General features: G+C 40.3%; 3 protein-coding genes across 6 annotated transcripts in view; all 3 read right to left on the bottom strand.

Moving 5' to 3' along the window:
* Window positions 1–16,436, bottom strand: part of LOC126516080 (small proline-rich protein 2D-like) — a 78,947-nt gene that overhangs the window by 60,958 nt on the left and 1,553 nt on the right. Inside the window, exon 1 of one of the 3 annotated variants that reach the window (XM_050166245.1) lies at window positions 16,079–16,105. The exons of 1 other annotated variant lie outside the window; for it this stretch is intronic. The gene's annotated coding sequence lies outside the window, so the exon portion shown is untranslated. Of the gene's footprint in view, window positions 1–10,923; window positions 10,951–16,078; window positions 16,106–16,436 lie in introns of those variants that run through there. One more of the 3 variants, XM_050166246.1, reaches the window with a different exon arrangement.
* LOC126516079 (small proline-rich protein 2D-like) lies at window positions 9,687–10,259 on the bottom strand. The gene has a single exon (XM_050166240.1). It carries the CDS (start codon window positions 10,243–10,245, stop codon window positions 9,985–9,987), a length of 261 nt encoding a protein of 86 aa, XP_050022197.1. The 5' UTR covers window positions 10,246–10,259; the 3' UTR covers window positions 9,687–9,984.
* Window positions 14,853–16,436, bottom strand: part of LOC126516078 (small proline-rich protein 2D-like) — a 3,162-nt gene continuing 1,578 nt past the window's right edge. The window contains exons 1-2 of one of the 2 annotated variants that reach the window (XM_050166239.1): window positions 16,079–16,130; window positions 14,853–15,419 (exon numbers count right to left, since the gene is read on the bottom strand). In XM_050166239.1, the coding sequence (XP_050022196.1) occupies window positions 15,140–15,400 (261 nt within the window). In that variant the 5' untranslated portion in view covers window positions 15,401–15,419; window positions 16,079–16,130 and the 3' untranslated portion in view covers window positions 14,853–15,139. Of the gene's footprint in view, window positions 15,420–16,078; window positions 16,131–16,436 lie in introns of those variants that run through there. The other variant, XM_050166238.1, reaches the window with a different exon arrangement.

The raw sequence follows: 16,436 nt of genomic DNA, 5'->3' as shown, positions 1-16,436 counted from the left end.
AAGCCCCATTGTGTATTTTACATTGTGAAATGTCTACAAGACAAATTTTAAATATATTCACCATAAAATATGGAAAGTACTTTAGCTGAGATATGTAATGATATTGGGTTGACTATTTAGCCATGTTTGCCTTTTTATCTACAGTATAATAAAATTATGCTCACAAATTGAAAGGAAATCTTCAATTAAGAGACTTCAGGTGTCTATTTTGATATTTTTGAAAAGACTTTACATACAATAATATTAACACAGAGAAGTAAAAGCGTGAAAAAAACTGATACACCAAACAAGTGGAATCAGAAGGCATCCTCATTTCATTAAATAAACACTGGTAGATAGAAAGAAAGAGATTCAACCAGGTATAAGAATAAGTCTCTTGTATATACCACTATCAACCATAGATGATATTCAAGACCAAAACACAAAAGGAGCAACAACAAAACACTTCAGAATTTAATTGTGTCATAGAACTCATTTATGTAACAAACATCCACCTAATAAACTACACAACAACTAGAAATTGCATGGCCTTCTCAGGATCCCATATAATTTCCCTAAGATACATCGTATTTAAGGACACAAAGCGAAGCCTATGTAAAAATTAATACCTTCTGTGTTATATCATTGATGTGGGATTCCCCTTTGTATGCTGTGAATACCATTGGTGAATAAAGAAACTGTTCGGAGCCTATAGCAGAGCAGGGCACAACAGAGGAAGGACGGGGAAAACTAGACTAAATGCGATGAGAAAGAAGACAGAGAGAGAAGTCGTGGAACAGCCAGAGACAGACACTCTGGAACCTTGGGGAAAGGCAACGGGTCTCATGGCAAAATATAAATAATAGAAATGGGTTAAATTCAGATGTAAAAGCTAGCCAAGTTAGGGCTAATAGGCCAAGCAGTGATTTAATTAATACAGTTTTTGTGGGGTTATGTTGGAAGTCCGGGCAGCCAGGAAACAAACAAGTGGCCTCCTACTACATATCATTCTATAAAGGAAAAAAACAGAAACCAACAGGAATATGAGTACTTTAAAATTACATAAACACTTTGGGATGGAACAATTTACTTTTAAATTTTTAAAAATCAAGGCAATCTATAAACTTTAAGTTCCTAAATTGAACATGATAGAACACATAAGATGTAGCACAGAGATCTTATTGCAAGATATGCCTACGGCATCCAACAAGGTATTAATATCTAAAGCAAATGGAGGAGAACAAAAAAAAAAACCACCTCAATTGTCTAGAGAGATGACTCACCGGGTAAGATCATTTTACTGTTCATGTAGAGTGTCCAAATTAACCTACCACATAGCAACTTTTCTGTCTAGATCACAGGAATCTGGTACCTTCTTATGGCATCCTTAGGAACTGTACTAACATGCCTGAAACCACACAGAAACACATACAGATAGAAATAATTAATGGAAAAATAGGGAAGATGACCAGTTTGGGAAAGACAAGGAGGTCAATATAGAAGGAGAAGGAGGGAGAACAGACAAACAACACCAAGGATTTTATTAACCCTCAAGCAATCATATTAGTTTGTATTGCACACAGTATATATACACTTACTGTAGGGGGGGGCGATACACCAAGGACACAATAATCTCATGGCTCCAGCCATATGTGAAAGGAAAGCCTTGTGCTGATGCAGGACACAGTGTCTGCAAGGGAGCCTGGTGCTGCTTCACTTGAGCCCCTTGCTCCTCCCTGTCCATCTGACGGAGTAATGGGGAGAATCCATTCAGTCATATCCCTGTGGGACAGATTAAAGATGAGGACTTGGATGGAAGACTTTCAGTTCCCTTTTCAGAACAGCCATTGCCCATATCTCTCTGGATTCTCTGGCATGAGCTCCAGTAAGATGCTCTACAGACTGTGCAGCTCAAAGAGCCAGGATGCATTTCTCCCAGCTCCAAAGGACACTCATGTGAGAGCACGCATTAGACGCTTTCCTCTGCACTGTGGCCCAGACATGGCCATCTTTCCTTTGTCCCTCCCTTGAGTGTCCCATGTCTCTTTGTGCCTTACCTTTCTCAGGAGGACAGCAGTCCATCAGGATGAGGACCTGCCCATGTGACATCAGGTTACATTAGTCTGCTCTCTGAAGACAGCACCTCTAAGTATGGGTGCTTTCTAGAGTTCTGGGGAATAGAACCTGAACATACAAAATTCTGAGACACACATGATATCACACAAGAAATGTCCTTAATTTAAGTCCAATTTTCAGAACAAACTAAAGAAAATATGGAAACCATGATTTGATGACATTTTTGCAAAATAGTGCTACTCCCTATGCTGTTCCAGCTGCTCTGTGCTTCTCTCAGTGGGAGAAAACTGAGAGATGTGTAGATTGGAACCCGATGTGAGTTACCTGTGCTTATATTTGGGTGCATTAGTACTTGTAAAGAATCTTTCTTCATCTTTATATCTGCATACATAATTATTTAACTTCAAGCCATGTAAAAAGAAATACATATTTGCTAAAGATCTTCCAGGTTCATGTCAGTGCCAGAAACTCTATTTCTTTTGTGACTAAAGTCATTCATTGACATCAGAACCCTGATCAATGGGTGTTTCCTTGAGCATCCACAACAAAGCTGCACACCTTCAGCAGGGTTGAATTTCACAAATCTTCCCAAGTATTTCTTTCTGCTGCTATATAATGATCCTTTTGTGGTTACAATTCAATTAAAAAATGAAGCTGACATTGGAGTTAGATCATGCCTGTCTTCTCTAAACACACCCATGCATGTTAAAGGAAAATTCAAAATCTCTGCTTCAAATTTTAATCTAAAACAGGTAGCAAGAAACTAAGTTTTTGTGCACTGGATGTATTTAATAGATTGTGGTCCTTTAACCTATTGGAGATCTGCTGCTTATGATCATAAAAATGTAGAGTTTTCTACAGTGAACCATGTCCATTCCTGGCAGTGATAGTGGAACTCTCCAAGAAAAAAAAAGTGATGGTGCCCTGGAATGACAAACACACCCGGGTTGAGGTAATGCCACTAAAATGACACATACCACCCAAAGATAACTTCAGACTACAAATTGCTCAGGACAGCTTCAAAGCAGTTAGCTAAGATGATCCAGCTTCATAGACCATCCTAGTCAGGACTGCAGATAAGCCCTGCACTTTCCCATCACACAGAGACTGCACAATAGCCAGCTCTCCCAGGACTTGACCATTATCTTCATTTTTTCAGGTTTCCCTAAAGATGCTGCTTCAACAAGACAGCAGGGAGTAATTTTAGGAACATGACATCCACATTCCCAAGAGGTAGGGTGGATGGTTTTTGGTTATTCGATGGGTTGTGGATGTTTGTCATTGTTTAGGAGGGATAGTTGCAAGTTTTCATTGGTCGTGGTCAGAGAGGAAGGTAAATACAACAGGTTAGATTCAGGGATCTCTTTCTGAAAAGAAAAAGAGGGAAGATATAGGGATGATGGGATAAGAGTGTAGATTGTTAAATTTACATTTAAACTAAAAAGAAACTACTAGTTTCAAATATTTTACTTTGGTATGGATTTTTGTATATTGATACAAATTTAAGATGACAACATACTATATGCAATTTATTTAAAATTGTAACATAAAATTCTAGTCCTTGAAAGCTATTATTAAAACTGTTTATGATAATTACAAAATGCAAGTTAGTAGTTAGTCATCTTTAAAAATAAAATTTACAGTCATGTTATGTATCTTTCCAAGGTTAAACAGATACATTTTTGATGGATTGATTGATAGATAGATAGATAGATAGATAGATAGATAGATGGTATTTAAACACCTCAGATATCTACAAAATATGGCATTTAAGATGTTTTAGTTAACAGAACTTTTCATAGCAATGAGACACTTATGCTACTAGCAGCACCAGTCCACTTCACAAAAGGATGATGGATATTGAGAAACCTTCATATAGAGGTCATTTACAATGTGGCAAAGCTAACCATTTGGGCAAGAAACTGCCCTTATCTTGACTGATGGCCATATGCTGTCCATAGTAGACAATCAGGACACAAAGGTTCCAGACTTCTGAACTTCATGAAGACAAGGTAGACCAGTCATTTAAAATTCCTGCTTCACAGAGAAGAGTGTCAGATATTCTAGGCATGTGGACCAAGGGAGGATGCACCAACATTACAGAAAAAACTTGGGCGATTGTCCAGGCAGCCAGCTGTCTCTGTCTTTTCTATAGTTTTAGAAGTTGTTGACTCTACACTCCCTGTTTACAAAGGTAATATTTTCTCTTTCTTGAATGTCTGATGCAGGATAAAGACTAGATAATTATACCATTTTCTTTGCTACCAAATTCAGAAAAGAAACTTACAAAAGAGTAGTAAAGTTTATAAGGTTGAGAGACATAAAAGCTTAAGTTGTTTAAGAAAATATTTTAAGATCTAAAAGGATAATTTGAGCCAGTATTACAAGCCATGATAGAAAGTGGTTTAGATATAAAACTTTGGATTCATGAAGATATGATAGATAATAGAGTAATTTCCATGAATTTGCCAAATACAAATGCAATGGATATGGTGAATGTAATTCTTACCTAATAATTGTATTTATTACATATGGTTTTATGTGTTAAGAGTTAAAACCTTCCTTTTTATTTAGACAAATTGGGGAAAATATTGAGGATATTTTATCACACTCTGACACTCCAAGACTGTGTTAATAAAGTTTACCGTGAGTCAGGCAGCAGAACCAGCTACCAGTTGACAAAATTAGCCACACAGAGTACAGATGACCTAGGAGACCAGTAGAAAGGCACAGAATGGAATGGGGAGAGACCTGGAGATTTTTAGCCTTTTCTTTTCTCCATTTGGGTCTAGGAAGAGTGCAGAAAAGGTCAACTGGTATCTCCTCTGCCTTTTATTTGATCTATGAGGTTTTAATCTTAATATCTGACTCCCAAGCCTTTGTTGATGAGAGAACAATCAAGAAACTATAAGATCAAACCTTCAATATTATTGTGTCTTTAGATTCCATCTATTTTCAAAGAAATGAAGGAAAAGCCAACCTTCAAAATTCCTCATTGTACTTCACTTTGAATTTTCTGACTGCTAACATTCATTCTGTGGTCATCCAATTGACTCTATCCAAATTATATTCAATACATGAGAAGACCATAAGGACCAACCACCAAAAGACAGATTTAAAAGTTCTGATAAGTAGTTCAGTACATGAAAAGTAAGTGTGCTGCATGCAGGCATCCAAGAATGTCTTTAGAGAACTGCTTGATGGAGGGCAGGGTCAATAATTACTAAGTAAAATGCCAATAAAACATAGCATCTGTTACAAAAAAGTGTATGGCCTACTCTTGGACACCATTGCTTGTGAGGTTTTGTGACTCAGAGGCCCTTACTTCCCGCACAAGTTCAGTAATTGCTGGCAGCTGGGGAAATAGATGAATGTCTAACTGGTTTTGAAAAATTTATTTCCTCTTTGACTATACTGTTACATTCTGTTCTTTATCTTTATGGGGGATAAAAATTGTCAGTTTCAGCTGTGTGTCATTTTGTAGAATGCAGACATAACTACCCCCATCATTGCATTTCTTATAAAATTTCTTGGTATGCTAGAAGAAAGAAAAAGTCAGGAGAAACCTCATGGCAAGTCTCAGCTGGTTATTTCTATTCCCTGGGTGTATGACTTTTTCCAGAACAAAGAACATATTTAAAAGCACCTGCCTCACATTATGACAGACAATAGCCTCATTAAGCAATTTCTCTACCACGTGTGAGCCTGTGTGCCCTGCATCATGGGTTCTTTCCTCTTACCACTGACACAGCAGTGTTGCGCTCTCATGAGACACTATGATTTCAGAGCGGCTCTCAGGTCCTTCAGCTTTGGTCTCCTTACCTCAGAGAGGTATCCTTGTACTCTTTAACATTTACAATGATTAAATTAATTGCCTCTTGAAGAAAACATAGAATATAAAAAAAATCACAAGGATTCATGAAATTTGACTTACAGAAAATAACTCTATGGTCCTTTGTGAGGCCCTGCACTGCCAGGAACATGTGTATATGATTCAGGGTAAAACTGAGGAAAAGAGAGCTTCAGAGAAGGAAAAAAAATCTCAGATGTAGTTATATAGTTGTTCCTTACAGTTCTACGTCATTCTTTGTACAAATACTCAAATTTGGGAAAGAGTATTATTAATATCCGTTCCCATACAGGTGAACACTGTTTTTCTCAATAGGCTCCCTAGCTTATGACTCCACATCAGAGATTTCCGTGCTGAGCCTCTGAGCTGAGTGATGTAGTAGCAGTCCCCCACTGGAGACATGCTCTCAGTGCATATGCAGGCCTTGTGCTTCCCTAACCTTTCTGCCTTCTTTCAGTCAGGGGCCTGGCTGGAAACAGCACAGGTGATGTTTAAAGTTATGTTGCTAGAGCTCCCTTGACTGGAAAAAGCAATTGTGAAGGCTCCTGAGAAGATTCTTTCTACTTAGAGGGGAAAGAATAGAATGAGGAAGATGAAACAGAGTCTTTAATTGGCCCCATTCTTCTCTGAGAAGCACATGGGCATGGAATCAACATCAGTGAAGCGTGTCAGCTTCCTGTTTCTGTTAGTTCTTCTGACAGTAAGGTTGGGTTTAGTCTAGACTGCCCTTGTCCACGTCCCTAGAGGGAAAGAGTCATCAGTTCAGCTCCTGAGGCCAGATGCTGACCAACACATGACCAGAGGATGATTCACAAAGGTTAGTACCCATACTACCAGTCAGGCCGGTTAGAGACTTACTACTCTCCATATTTCCATATCAAACATAAAGGATCATCATAGGTCATGCCTGACTTCTGCTGTGTCAATTACAGCATTGCCTACTGACCTGGGAAGTCAGTGTAACATAGAGTCTGTTACATCTAGGTTCTTCCTTTGAATATAGTCCACTTAAAACGGTATAAAGTGTTAAAGGGAAATAATGCAAAGAGAAGACATGCTTTGTGATTAGACATGAGAGGGCAGGGTAGATCAGGTATATAGAGAAGGATGATTATCATTAAAGACCTTTCAAAAAAAAGCCATATGTAAATCTACTACACTGAAAACTTACTAAAGATATACGTATGTAAAAGGTTTTAATGGAGTTACCTTACTGCTGCAGGTGGTGCAATATCTCAAGTAGATATCTCATATTAACAAATGAAAAACTCATTAGCACTAACAGCTTTCCTCTCTTTAGTTGTTAGCCAGTGGGGTCTCATAGACTGAATCTGCTACCTTACAGACTATTGCCTGTAACTTGTCCACACTCCAGAATAACATGCTAAGACCCCTTTTCTATAGACAGCAATGCTTAAGACGACAACAACATGGACAAATCTAAGAGGTGCTCGTGAACACTTCATATCTACTGGCCAGCCCTCATCATACTGTAAGGTGCTATGGACACTGCTGAAGGAGAAAAGTACTCACCAGAGTCAGAGAAGCCCAGTCTCTGTACACACTGAGCTGAATTTGAGTTGCTTCCACAGAAACTCCTTGAAGAGCAGCTACAGATGAACAGGACCTAGAGCAAAACTTCTCCAAGTGTGAACCTTCATACAAAAGACTAGGAACACACGTGTCCACACACATGAATACGCATACAAGGGTACTTTATAGTTGTCATCAAGCACTGAGCTCAGCATTTGGTTCTTTTCATTTTTAGGACTTTTACGTTCATAAGGCCCTAGGTCAATATGCATATTTTTTTTCCTATTTTCTAGGGATTTATGAACCAATTGATCAGCCTGAACGTGAAGTTCTAATAGTTTTCTAGTTCTTCATTTAATTTAATATTTAATATTGATAATATAAGCCATTGAGAAAAAGCCACTGAGGAAAATCAAGATTCTCCACTAGCAAATGAAAGAAACAGTAACAAGCAACAGGAGGATCCATGCGGGCTTCACCTTCCTAGGCCAGAATCCCTTCCCCACACATTTCTACAATTATCAATATTTCACTTAGGTTTTTTGATGATGATATTGGTGGTGGAAGGTTGGTCATGGAAATAGTGATGCATATGGTGCTCTTACATAATTAACAGTAATGAAGATGCCAACAATAGTGAAGTAGGCAGTGCTAGCTGGTATGATAGCTTGTAGTGGTTGACGTAATGACAGTGGTATTGTTGATGATACTGAAATGTTGCACATAGAAGAGGATGCAGGAGAGAGGGTCATAGAAATGATGTGCATTAGAGCTTCTAAATTATCAGGTGCTTAGTGCTAATTAGGATCCTCAGACAATGTCAATCAAATGGCATGCATTAGCTCAACTGTGACCAAAGGCAAGACTTTGGCAAACAGGAGTTTCCACAAGTAAAATTAGCAAGAAAGTATTTAACATATTTAGCTGTTAGAGAACAAAAAAACAGGCCTCCACCAGAAGACCAGTCTACCCATGTAAGGATGAGGACCGTCATAATAATAATAACAAGTCCTGGCAGAGGAGTGGAGGAAAAAGAACACAAACTCTCAAGTTGAGAGAGGAGACTAACCCATCAAATATGGAAGTCAATATAAAGTTTCCTCCAAAGAAGTAACACTAAAGCAAAACGGTCATATGATACAGCACCATCACTTGGGTTTTTATAAAACAAGTTAATATAGCATAGAATAGAGATGCCTGAATATCATCTATATTTCAGAACTACTCCTAACATGCAAGGTAAATAAGTCAGTACAGCTGCACACCAGAAGTGGATGTGATAAGAATGCGGCACTTATGTGGACTGGAGTAATGATCAGTCATATAAAACAATGACATCATGTCCTCTGCAGGTAAATAAATGAAACTGCATATCAGCGTGTTAAGAGAAATAAATCCAACCTTAAATACAAGGTTGGCACCAATGTTTCAAATATTAAAGGAGGAAAAGACAAGGGGAGGTTGATGTAGATGTGTAACTATTAAATAGAACAAAGGGGGAAAGTGAGGGGAAATACACGGGCTACGGGAGATATTTGTGCTAAGTGATGCATGCATGTCTGAATACCACATGATCTTCTTAAAATGGTTATAACTTATAAAATGGTTATAACAGGTAACTTATAGCTAGGCAAAATTAAACTCTTTTCCTCAAACAAACAAACACTAAGCAATCTTTTTAAGTCAAAATACAGTCAAAATCTGCTTACAACAAGATGACCAGGGCATCAAATGTAGTGATAAGAGCGGCGGGGCTGCGTCCCCGGCACCGGGCCACCCACATGGCTAGCTTTACCTGAAATAATTACACGGAAACTGTATTCTTTTAAACACTGCCTGGCCCGTTATCTGTAGCCTCTTATTGGCTAGCTCTTACATATTAATCTAACCCATTTCTAATAATCTGTGTAGCCCACGAGGTGGCTTACCGGAGAAGATCTTAACCTGTGTCTGTCTGGAGTGGGAGAATCATGGCGACTCCTCACTCAGCTTCTTTCTCCCAGCATCCTGTTCTGTTTACTCTGCCTACCTAAGGGTTGGCCTATCAAATGGGCCTAGGCAGTTTCTTTATTAATAAGAAATCACTCCCACATCAATCAAAGAATAAAAGTAATGTAACTGGAGAATATCGGGAAGGTCGTAGAGTCAGTTTTAGAAGAAAAAATGAAAGAACTCATGACTACTAACAGCCATATTATACTTTATTCAGGAAATGAAGCCACAGTGAAAACAACACAAACAAGGAGACTGAGAGTTTTGGAAACATTCTCTGAGTGCACAGGGTGGGAAGATGCTGCTCATCACTGAGCATCTGGGACACTGAACCAGTGAGGAATGACCATTCTCAGCCTCCCCTTCTAGCAGAAGAACAATCTGAGAAGAATACTCTTCCTATCAGGGGTCATCACAGACACATAGAGGGTGAAGGCTGAAGAGGATTCTTCTGCATCAATGGCAGGTTTTGAAGCACAGATGGAAGTGTTTCTATGGAAGAATGGGAGGTAGATTTCCTCCTCTTCTCTTGGTCCTGGTGACTGCTGAAGCACTCACTTGCTCTTGGGTGGGCACTTCTGCTGGCAGGGTGAAGGAGGTTGCACAGGAGGGCATTTCTGCTGGCATGGCTCTGGGCACTGTGGAGGAGGAGGACAAGGCTCGGGGCACTTTGGGGGAGGACAAGGCTCAGGGCACTTTGGGGGAGGACAAGGCTCAGGGCACTTTGTGGGAGGACAAGGCTCAGGGCACTTTGTGGGTGGGCACACAGGAGGAGGCTGGCAGGGCTGCTTGCACTGCTGCTGTTGGTAAGACATCGTGCTGAAGGCTCAGGATCTGAAAAACATTGCACGACCGTGTTAGGAGATGATCCACAAAGAGAGGAGAGACAGAGACATGGGATATCACATCCACTTCTCTGCCCACAAATACGCCTTCTTCCCAACTACTGTTTGTTTTAGGACAGCCTGGCTTTTCCTTGGCTTTCAGAAATCTATGGCACTAGCTTTCGGAAGTAACCTTTGTTTCATGACTTATTCCAGAAAATAAATACTTTATTTTAGCAAAACAAGTAAGGCTCCTTTCACCCAGAAATTCATTTGAGACAGACAGCCTCAAGTTCTGGAACCCTGAGCAGTTTGAGAACACATCCCTGTCTCCCTTGTCACTTGTGACATCCCAGCACATTGTCTGAAGTTGCAGAATAATGGACAGCTCAGGAAAGTCTCAGGTTCTGATACCTGCCAAGGTATAGGGCTCTGAAAAACACACCAAAAGACTCACATGAAAGAGAAAATACTCTGTTCAACCACTGAGCAAATAAAAGGAAAAGCCACCTTTCACAGTGGACCATTGTATCCATTGCTATATTTCTGATTGCTAAGTTGTCGCTGTTCATCCCAGAAATACAACTGGACTCATCACACTTAGTCCTTCAAAACTGACTGGAGCACATAAGCAGACCATAAAGACAGACCAACCCAAGAAACACTCACCAGGTTCTCCAAACTCAGAGTCCAGGAGTCTGCAGTCACACAGTCAAGGGCCTCTTTATAGGACTGGCTACCCCGCCTAGAGGGAGAAGGGCTGTGATTGAAGGCAGGTCCAAGAATTTCCCAACCAAAATGCAAATCCACGTATGACTGTCTGACTGGGACTCTACAAATAGGAAATATCCTGTTCCTGGACACCAAGCCTGTGAAGTCCTGTGACTCAGTGGGCCTCCTGTCTGCTGTTGTCATGCTGAAATTTCAGGATCTGAAAGACACTTTGTGACATTTGTCACAAGAGGTGACTCCCCACAAAGAAAGAAACTTAAGTTTATGAAATATCACAACTCTTCCTCAATCCCTATTCTTCCTCCAGACTTCCTGAATTTCCTGAATTTTTGTTTCATTAGCCTAGAAAAGCAACATTTTTCTTCACATTTTCTGTAAGAAAACATCTTTTTCCCAAAGGACAGAATACTGATACTTGTAGAAAACATTATCTTCAAGAAGGCAGTGTGAAGTTTAAGTTGTCTCAGTAATGACAGTAACCTCTGTCATTGCTATCATTTGTGATGTTCCAGGAATTTGGCCAGATTATAAAACAACACCTAGATAAATTCATGACTCTAGAACCTCCTAAAAAGAAGACCAAAGGAGTTCAGAAAAAAGAAAAGTATTCTCTTTGGTCCTGGAAAGCTGAGTTGTAGTTGGAGGAGAAAGAATAGAATGAGGAAGATGAAACAGAGTCTTTAATTGGCCCCATTCTGCTCTGAGAAGCACATGGGCATGGAATCAACATCAGTGAAGCGTGTCAGCTTCCTGTTTCTGTTAGTTCTTCTGACAGTAAGGTTGGGTTTAGTCTAGACTGCCCTTGTCCACGTCCCTAGAGGGAAAGAGTCATCAGTTCAGCTCCTGAGGCCAGATGCTGACCAACACATGACCAGAGGATGATTCACAAAGGTTAGTACCCATACTACCAGTCAGGCCGGTTAGAGACTTACTACTCTCCATATTTTCATATCAAACATAAAGGATCATCATAGGTCATGCCTGACTTCTGCTGTGTCAATTACAGCATTGCCTACTGACCTGGGAAGTCAGTGTAACATAGAGTCTGTTACATCTAGGTTCTTCCTTTGAATATAGTCCACTTAAAACGGTATAAAGTGTTAAAGGGAAATAATGCAAAGAGAAGACATGCTTTGTGATTAGACATGAGAGGGCAGGGTAGATCAGGTATATAGAGAAGGATGATTATCATTAAAGACCTTTCAAAAAAAAGCCATATGTAAATCTACTACACTGAAAACTTACTAAAGATATACGTATGTAAAAGGTTTTAATGGAGTTACCTTACTGCTGCAGGTGGTGCAATATCTCAAGTAGATATCTCATATTAACAAATGAAAAACTCATTAGCACTAACAGCTTTCCTCTCTTTAGTTGTTAGCCAGTGGGGTCTCATAGACTGAATCTGCTACCTTACAGACTATTGCCTGTAACTTGTCCACACTCCAGAATAACATGCTAAGACCCCTTTTCTATAGACAGCAATGCTTAAGACGACAACAACATGGACAAATCTAAGAGGTGCTCGTGAACACTTCATATCTACTGGCCAGCCCTCATCATACTGTAAGGTGCTATGGACACTGCTGAAGGAGAAAAGTACTCACCAGAGTCAGAGAAGCCCAGTCTCTGTACACACTGAGCTGAATTTGAGTTGCTTCCACAGAAACTCCTTGAAGAGCAGCTACAGATGAACAGGACCTAGAGCAAAACTTCTCCAAGTGTGAACCTTCATACAAAAGACTAGGAACACACGTGTCCACACACATGAATACGCATACAAGGGTACTTTATAGTTGTCATCAAGCACTGAGCTCAGCATTTGGTTCTTTTCATTTTTAGGACTTTTACGTTCATAAGGCCCTAGGTCAATATGCATATTTTTTTTCCTATTTTCTAGGGATTTATGAACCAATTGATCAGCCTGAACGTGAAGTTCTAATAGTTTTCTAGTTCTTCATTTAATTTAATATTTAATATTGATAATATAAGCCATTGAGAAAAAGCCACTGAGGAAAATCAAGATTCTCCACTAGCAAATGAAAGAAACAGTAACAAGCAACAGGAGGATCCATGCGGGCTTCACCTTCCTAGGCCAGAATCCCTTCCCCACACATTTCTACAATTATCAATATTTCACTTAGGTTTTTTGATGATGATATTGGTGGTGGAAGGTTGGTCATGGAAATAGTGATGCATATGGTGCTCTTACATAATTAACAGTAATGAAGATGCCAACAATAGTGAAGTAGGCAGTGCTAGCTGGTATGATAGCTTGTAGTGGTTGACGTAATGACAGTGGTATTGTTGATGATACTGAAATGTTGCACATAGAAGAGGATGCAGGAGAGAGGGTCATAGAAATGATGTGCATTAGAGCTTCTAAATTATCAGGTGCTTAGTGCTAATTAGGATCCTCAGACAATGTCAATCAAATGGCATGCATTAGCTCAACTGTGACCAAAGGCAAGACTTTGGCAAACAGGAGTTTCCACAAGTAAAATTAGCAAGAAAGTATTTAACATATTTAGCTGTTAGAGAACAAAAAAACAGGCCTCCACCAGAAGACCAGTCTACCCATGTAAGGATGAGGACCGTCATAATAATAATAACAAGTCCTGGCAGAGGAGTGGAGGAAAAAGAACACAAACTCTCAAGTTGAGAGAGGAGACTAACCCATCAAATATGGAAGTCAATATAAAGTTTCCTCCAAAGAAGTAACACTAAAGCAAAACGGTCATATGATACAGCACCATCACTTGGGTTTTTATAAAACAAGTTAATATAGCATAGAATAGAGATGCCTGAATATCATCTATATTTCAGAACTACTCCTAACATGCAAGGTAAATAAGTCAGTACAGCTGCACACCAGAAGTGGATGTGATAAGAATGCGGCACTTATGTGGACTGGAGTAATGATCAGTCATATAAAACAATGACATCATGTCCTCTGCAGGTAAATAAATGAAACTGCATATCAGCGTGTTAAGAGAAATAAATCCAACCTTAAATACAAGGTTGGCACCAATGTTTCAAATATTAAAGGAGGAAAAGACAAGGGGAGGTTGATGTAGATGTGTAACTATTAAATAGAACAAAGGGGGAAAGTGAGGGGAAATACACGGGCTACGGGAGATATTTGTGCTAAGTGATGCATGCATGTCTGAATACCACATGATCTTCTTAAAATGGTTATAACTTATAAAATGGTTATAACAGGTAACTTATAGCTAGGCAAAATTAAACTCTTTTCCTCAAACAAACAAACACTAAGCAATCTTTTTAAGTCAAAATACAGTCAAAATCTGCTTACAACAAGATGACCAGGGCATCAAATGTAGTGATAAGAGCGGCGGGGCTGCGTCCCCGGCACCGGGCCACCCACATGGCTAGCTTTACCTGAAATAATTACACGGAAACTGTATTCTTTTAAACACTGCCTGGCCCGTTATCTGTAGCCTCTTATTGGCTAGCTCTTACATATTAATCTAACCCATTTCTAATAATCTGTGTAGCCCACGAGGTGGCTTACCGGAGAAGATCTTAACCTGTGTCTGTCTGGAGTGGGAGAATCATGGCGACTCCTCACTCAGCTTCTTTCTCCCAGCATCCTGTTCTGTTTACTCTGCCTACCTAAGGGTTGGCCTATCAAATGGGCCTAGGCAGTTTCTTTATTAATAAGAAATCACTCCCACATCAATCAAAGAATAAAAGTAATGTAACTGGAGAATATCGGGAAGGTCGTAGAGTCAGTTTTAGAAGAAAAAATGAAAGAACTCATGACTACTAACAGCCATATTATACTTTATTCAGGAAATGAAGCCACAGTGAAAACAACACAAACAAGGAGACTGAGAGTTTTGGAAACATTCTCTGAGTGCACAGGGTGGGAAGATGCTGCTCATCACTGAGCATCTGGGACACTGAACCAGTGAGGAATGACCATTCTCAGCCTCCCCTTCTAGCAGAAGAACAATCTGAGAAGAATACTCTTCCTATCAGGGGTCATCACAGACACATAGAGGGTGAAGGCTGAAGAGGATTCTTCTGCATCAATGGCAGGTTTTGAAGCACAGATGGAAGTGTTTCTATGGAAGAATGGGAGGTAGATTTCCTCCTCTTCTCTTGGTCCTGGTGACTGCTGAAGCACTCACTTGCTCTTGGGTGGGCACTTCTGCTGGCAGGGTGAAGGAGGTTGCACAGGAGGGCATTTCTGCTGGCATGGCTCTGGGCACTGTGGAGGAGGAGGACAAGGCTCGGGGCACTTTGGGGGAGGACAAGGCTCAGGGCACTTTGGGGGAGGACAAGGCTCAGGGCACTTTGTGGGAGGACAAGGCTCAGGGCACTTTGTGGGTGGGCACACAGGAGGAGGCTGGCAGGGCTGCTTGCACTGCTGCTGTTGGTAAGACATCGTGCTGAAGGCTCAGGATCTGAAAAACATTGCACGACCGTGTTAGGAGATGATCCACAAAGAGAGGAGAGACAGAGACATGGGATATCACATCCACTTCTCTGCCCACAAATACGCCTTCTTCCCAACTACTGTTTGTTTTAGGACAGCCTGGCTTTTCCTTGGCTTTCAGAAATCTATGGCACTAGCTTTCGGAAGTAACCTTTGTTTCATGACTTATTCCAGAAAATAAATACTTTATTTTAGCAAAACAAGTAAGGCTCCTTTCACCCAGAAATTCATTTGAGACAGACAGCCTCAAGTTCTGGAACCCTGAGCAGTTTGAGAACACATCCCTGTCTCCCTTGTCACTTGTGACATCCCAGCACATTGTCTGAAGTTGCAGAATAATGGACAGCTCAGGAAAGTCTCAGGTTCTGATACCTGCCAAGGTATAGGGCTCTGAAAAACACACCAAAAGACGCACATGAAAGAGAAAATACTCTGTTCAACCACTGAGCAAATAAAAGGAAAAGCCACCTTTCACAGTGGACCATTGTATCCATTGCTATATTTCTGATTGCTAAGTTGTCGCTGTTCATCCCAGAAATACAACTGGACTCATCACACTTAGTCCTTCAAAACTGACTGGAGCACATAAGCAGACCATAAAGACAGACCAACCCAAGAAACACTCACCAGGTTCTCCAAACTCAGAGTCCAGGAGTCTGCAGTCACACAGTCAAGGGCCTCTTTATAGGACTGGCTACCCCGCCTAGAGGGAGAAGGGCTGTGATTGAAGGCAGGTCCAAGAATTTCCCAACCAAAATGCAAATCCACGTATGACTGTCTGACTGGGACTCTACAAATAGGAAATATCCTGTTCCTGGACACCAAGCCTGTGAAGTCCTGTGACTCAGTGGGCCTCCTGTCTGCTGTTGTCATGCTGAAATTTCAGGATCTGAAAGACACTTTGTGACATTTGTCACAAGAGGTGACTCCCCACAAAGAAAGAAACTTAAGTTTATGAAATATCACAACTCTTCCTCAATCCCTA

The sequence above is a fragment of the Alexandromys fortis genome, unplaced genomic scaffold, assembly GCF_014885135.2.
Source record: "Alexandromys fortis isolate MF-2015 unplaced genomic scaffold, M_Fortis_MF-2015_v1.1 scaffold_152, whole genome shotgun sequence".
NCBI lineage: Eukaryota > Metazoa > Chordata > Mammalia > Rodentia > Cricetidae > Alexandromys > Alexandromys fortis.
The sequence above is the reverse complement of the archived record's forward strand: the minus strand, read 5'-3'. Positions and strand labels throughout refer to the sequence as shown.

Bases quoted from the DNA above. Each gene is read 5' to 3' on its own strand.
- LOC126516079 (XM_050166240.1), bottom strand. From the start codon at position 10,245: ATGTCTTACCAACAGCAGCAGTGCAAGCAGCCCTGCCAGCCTCCTCCT.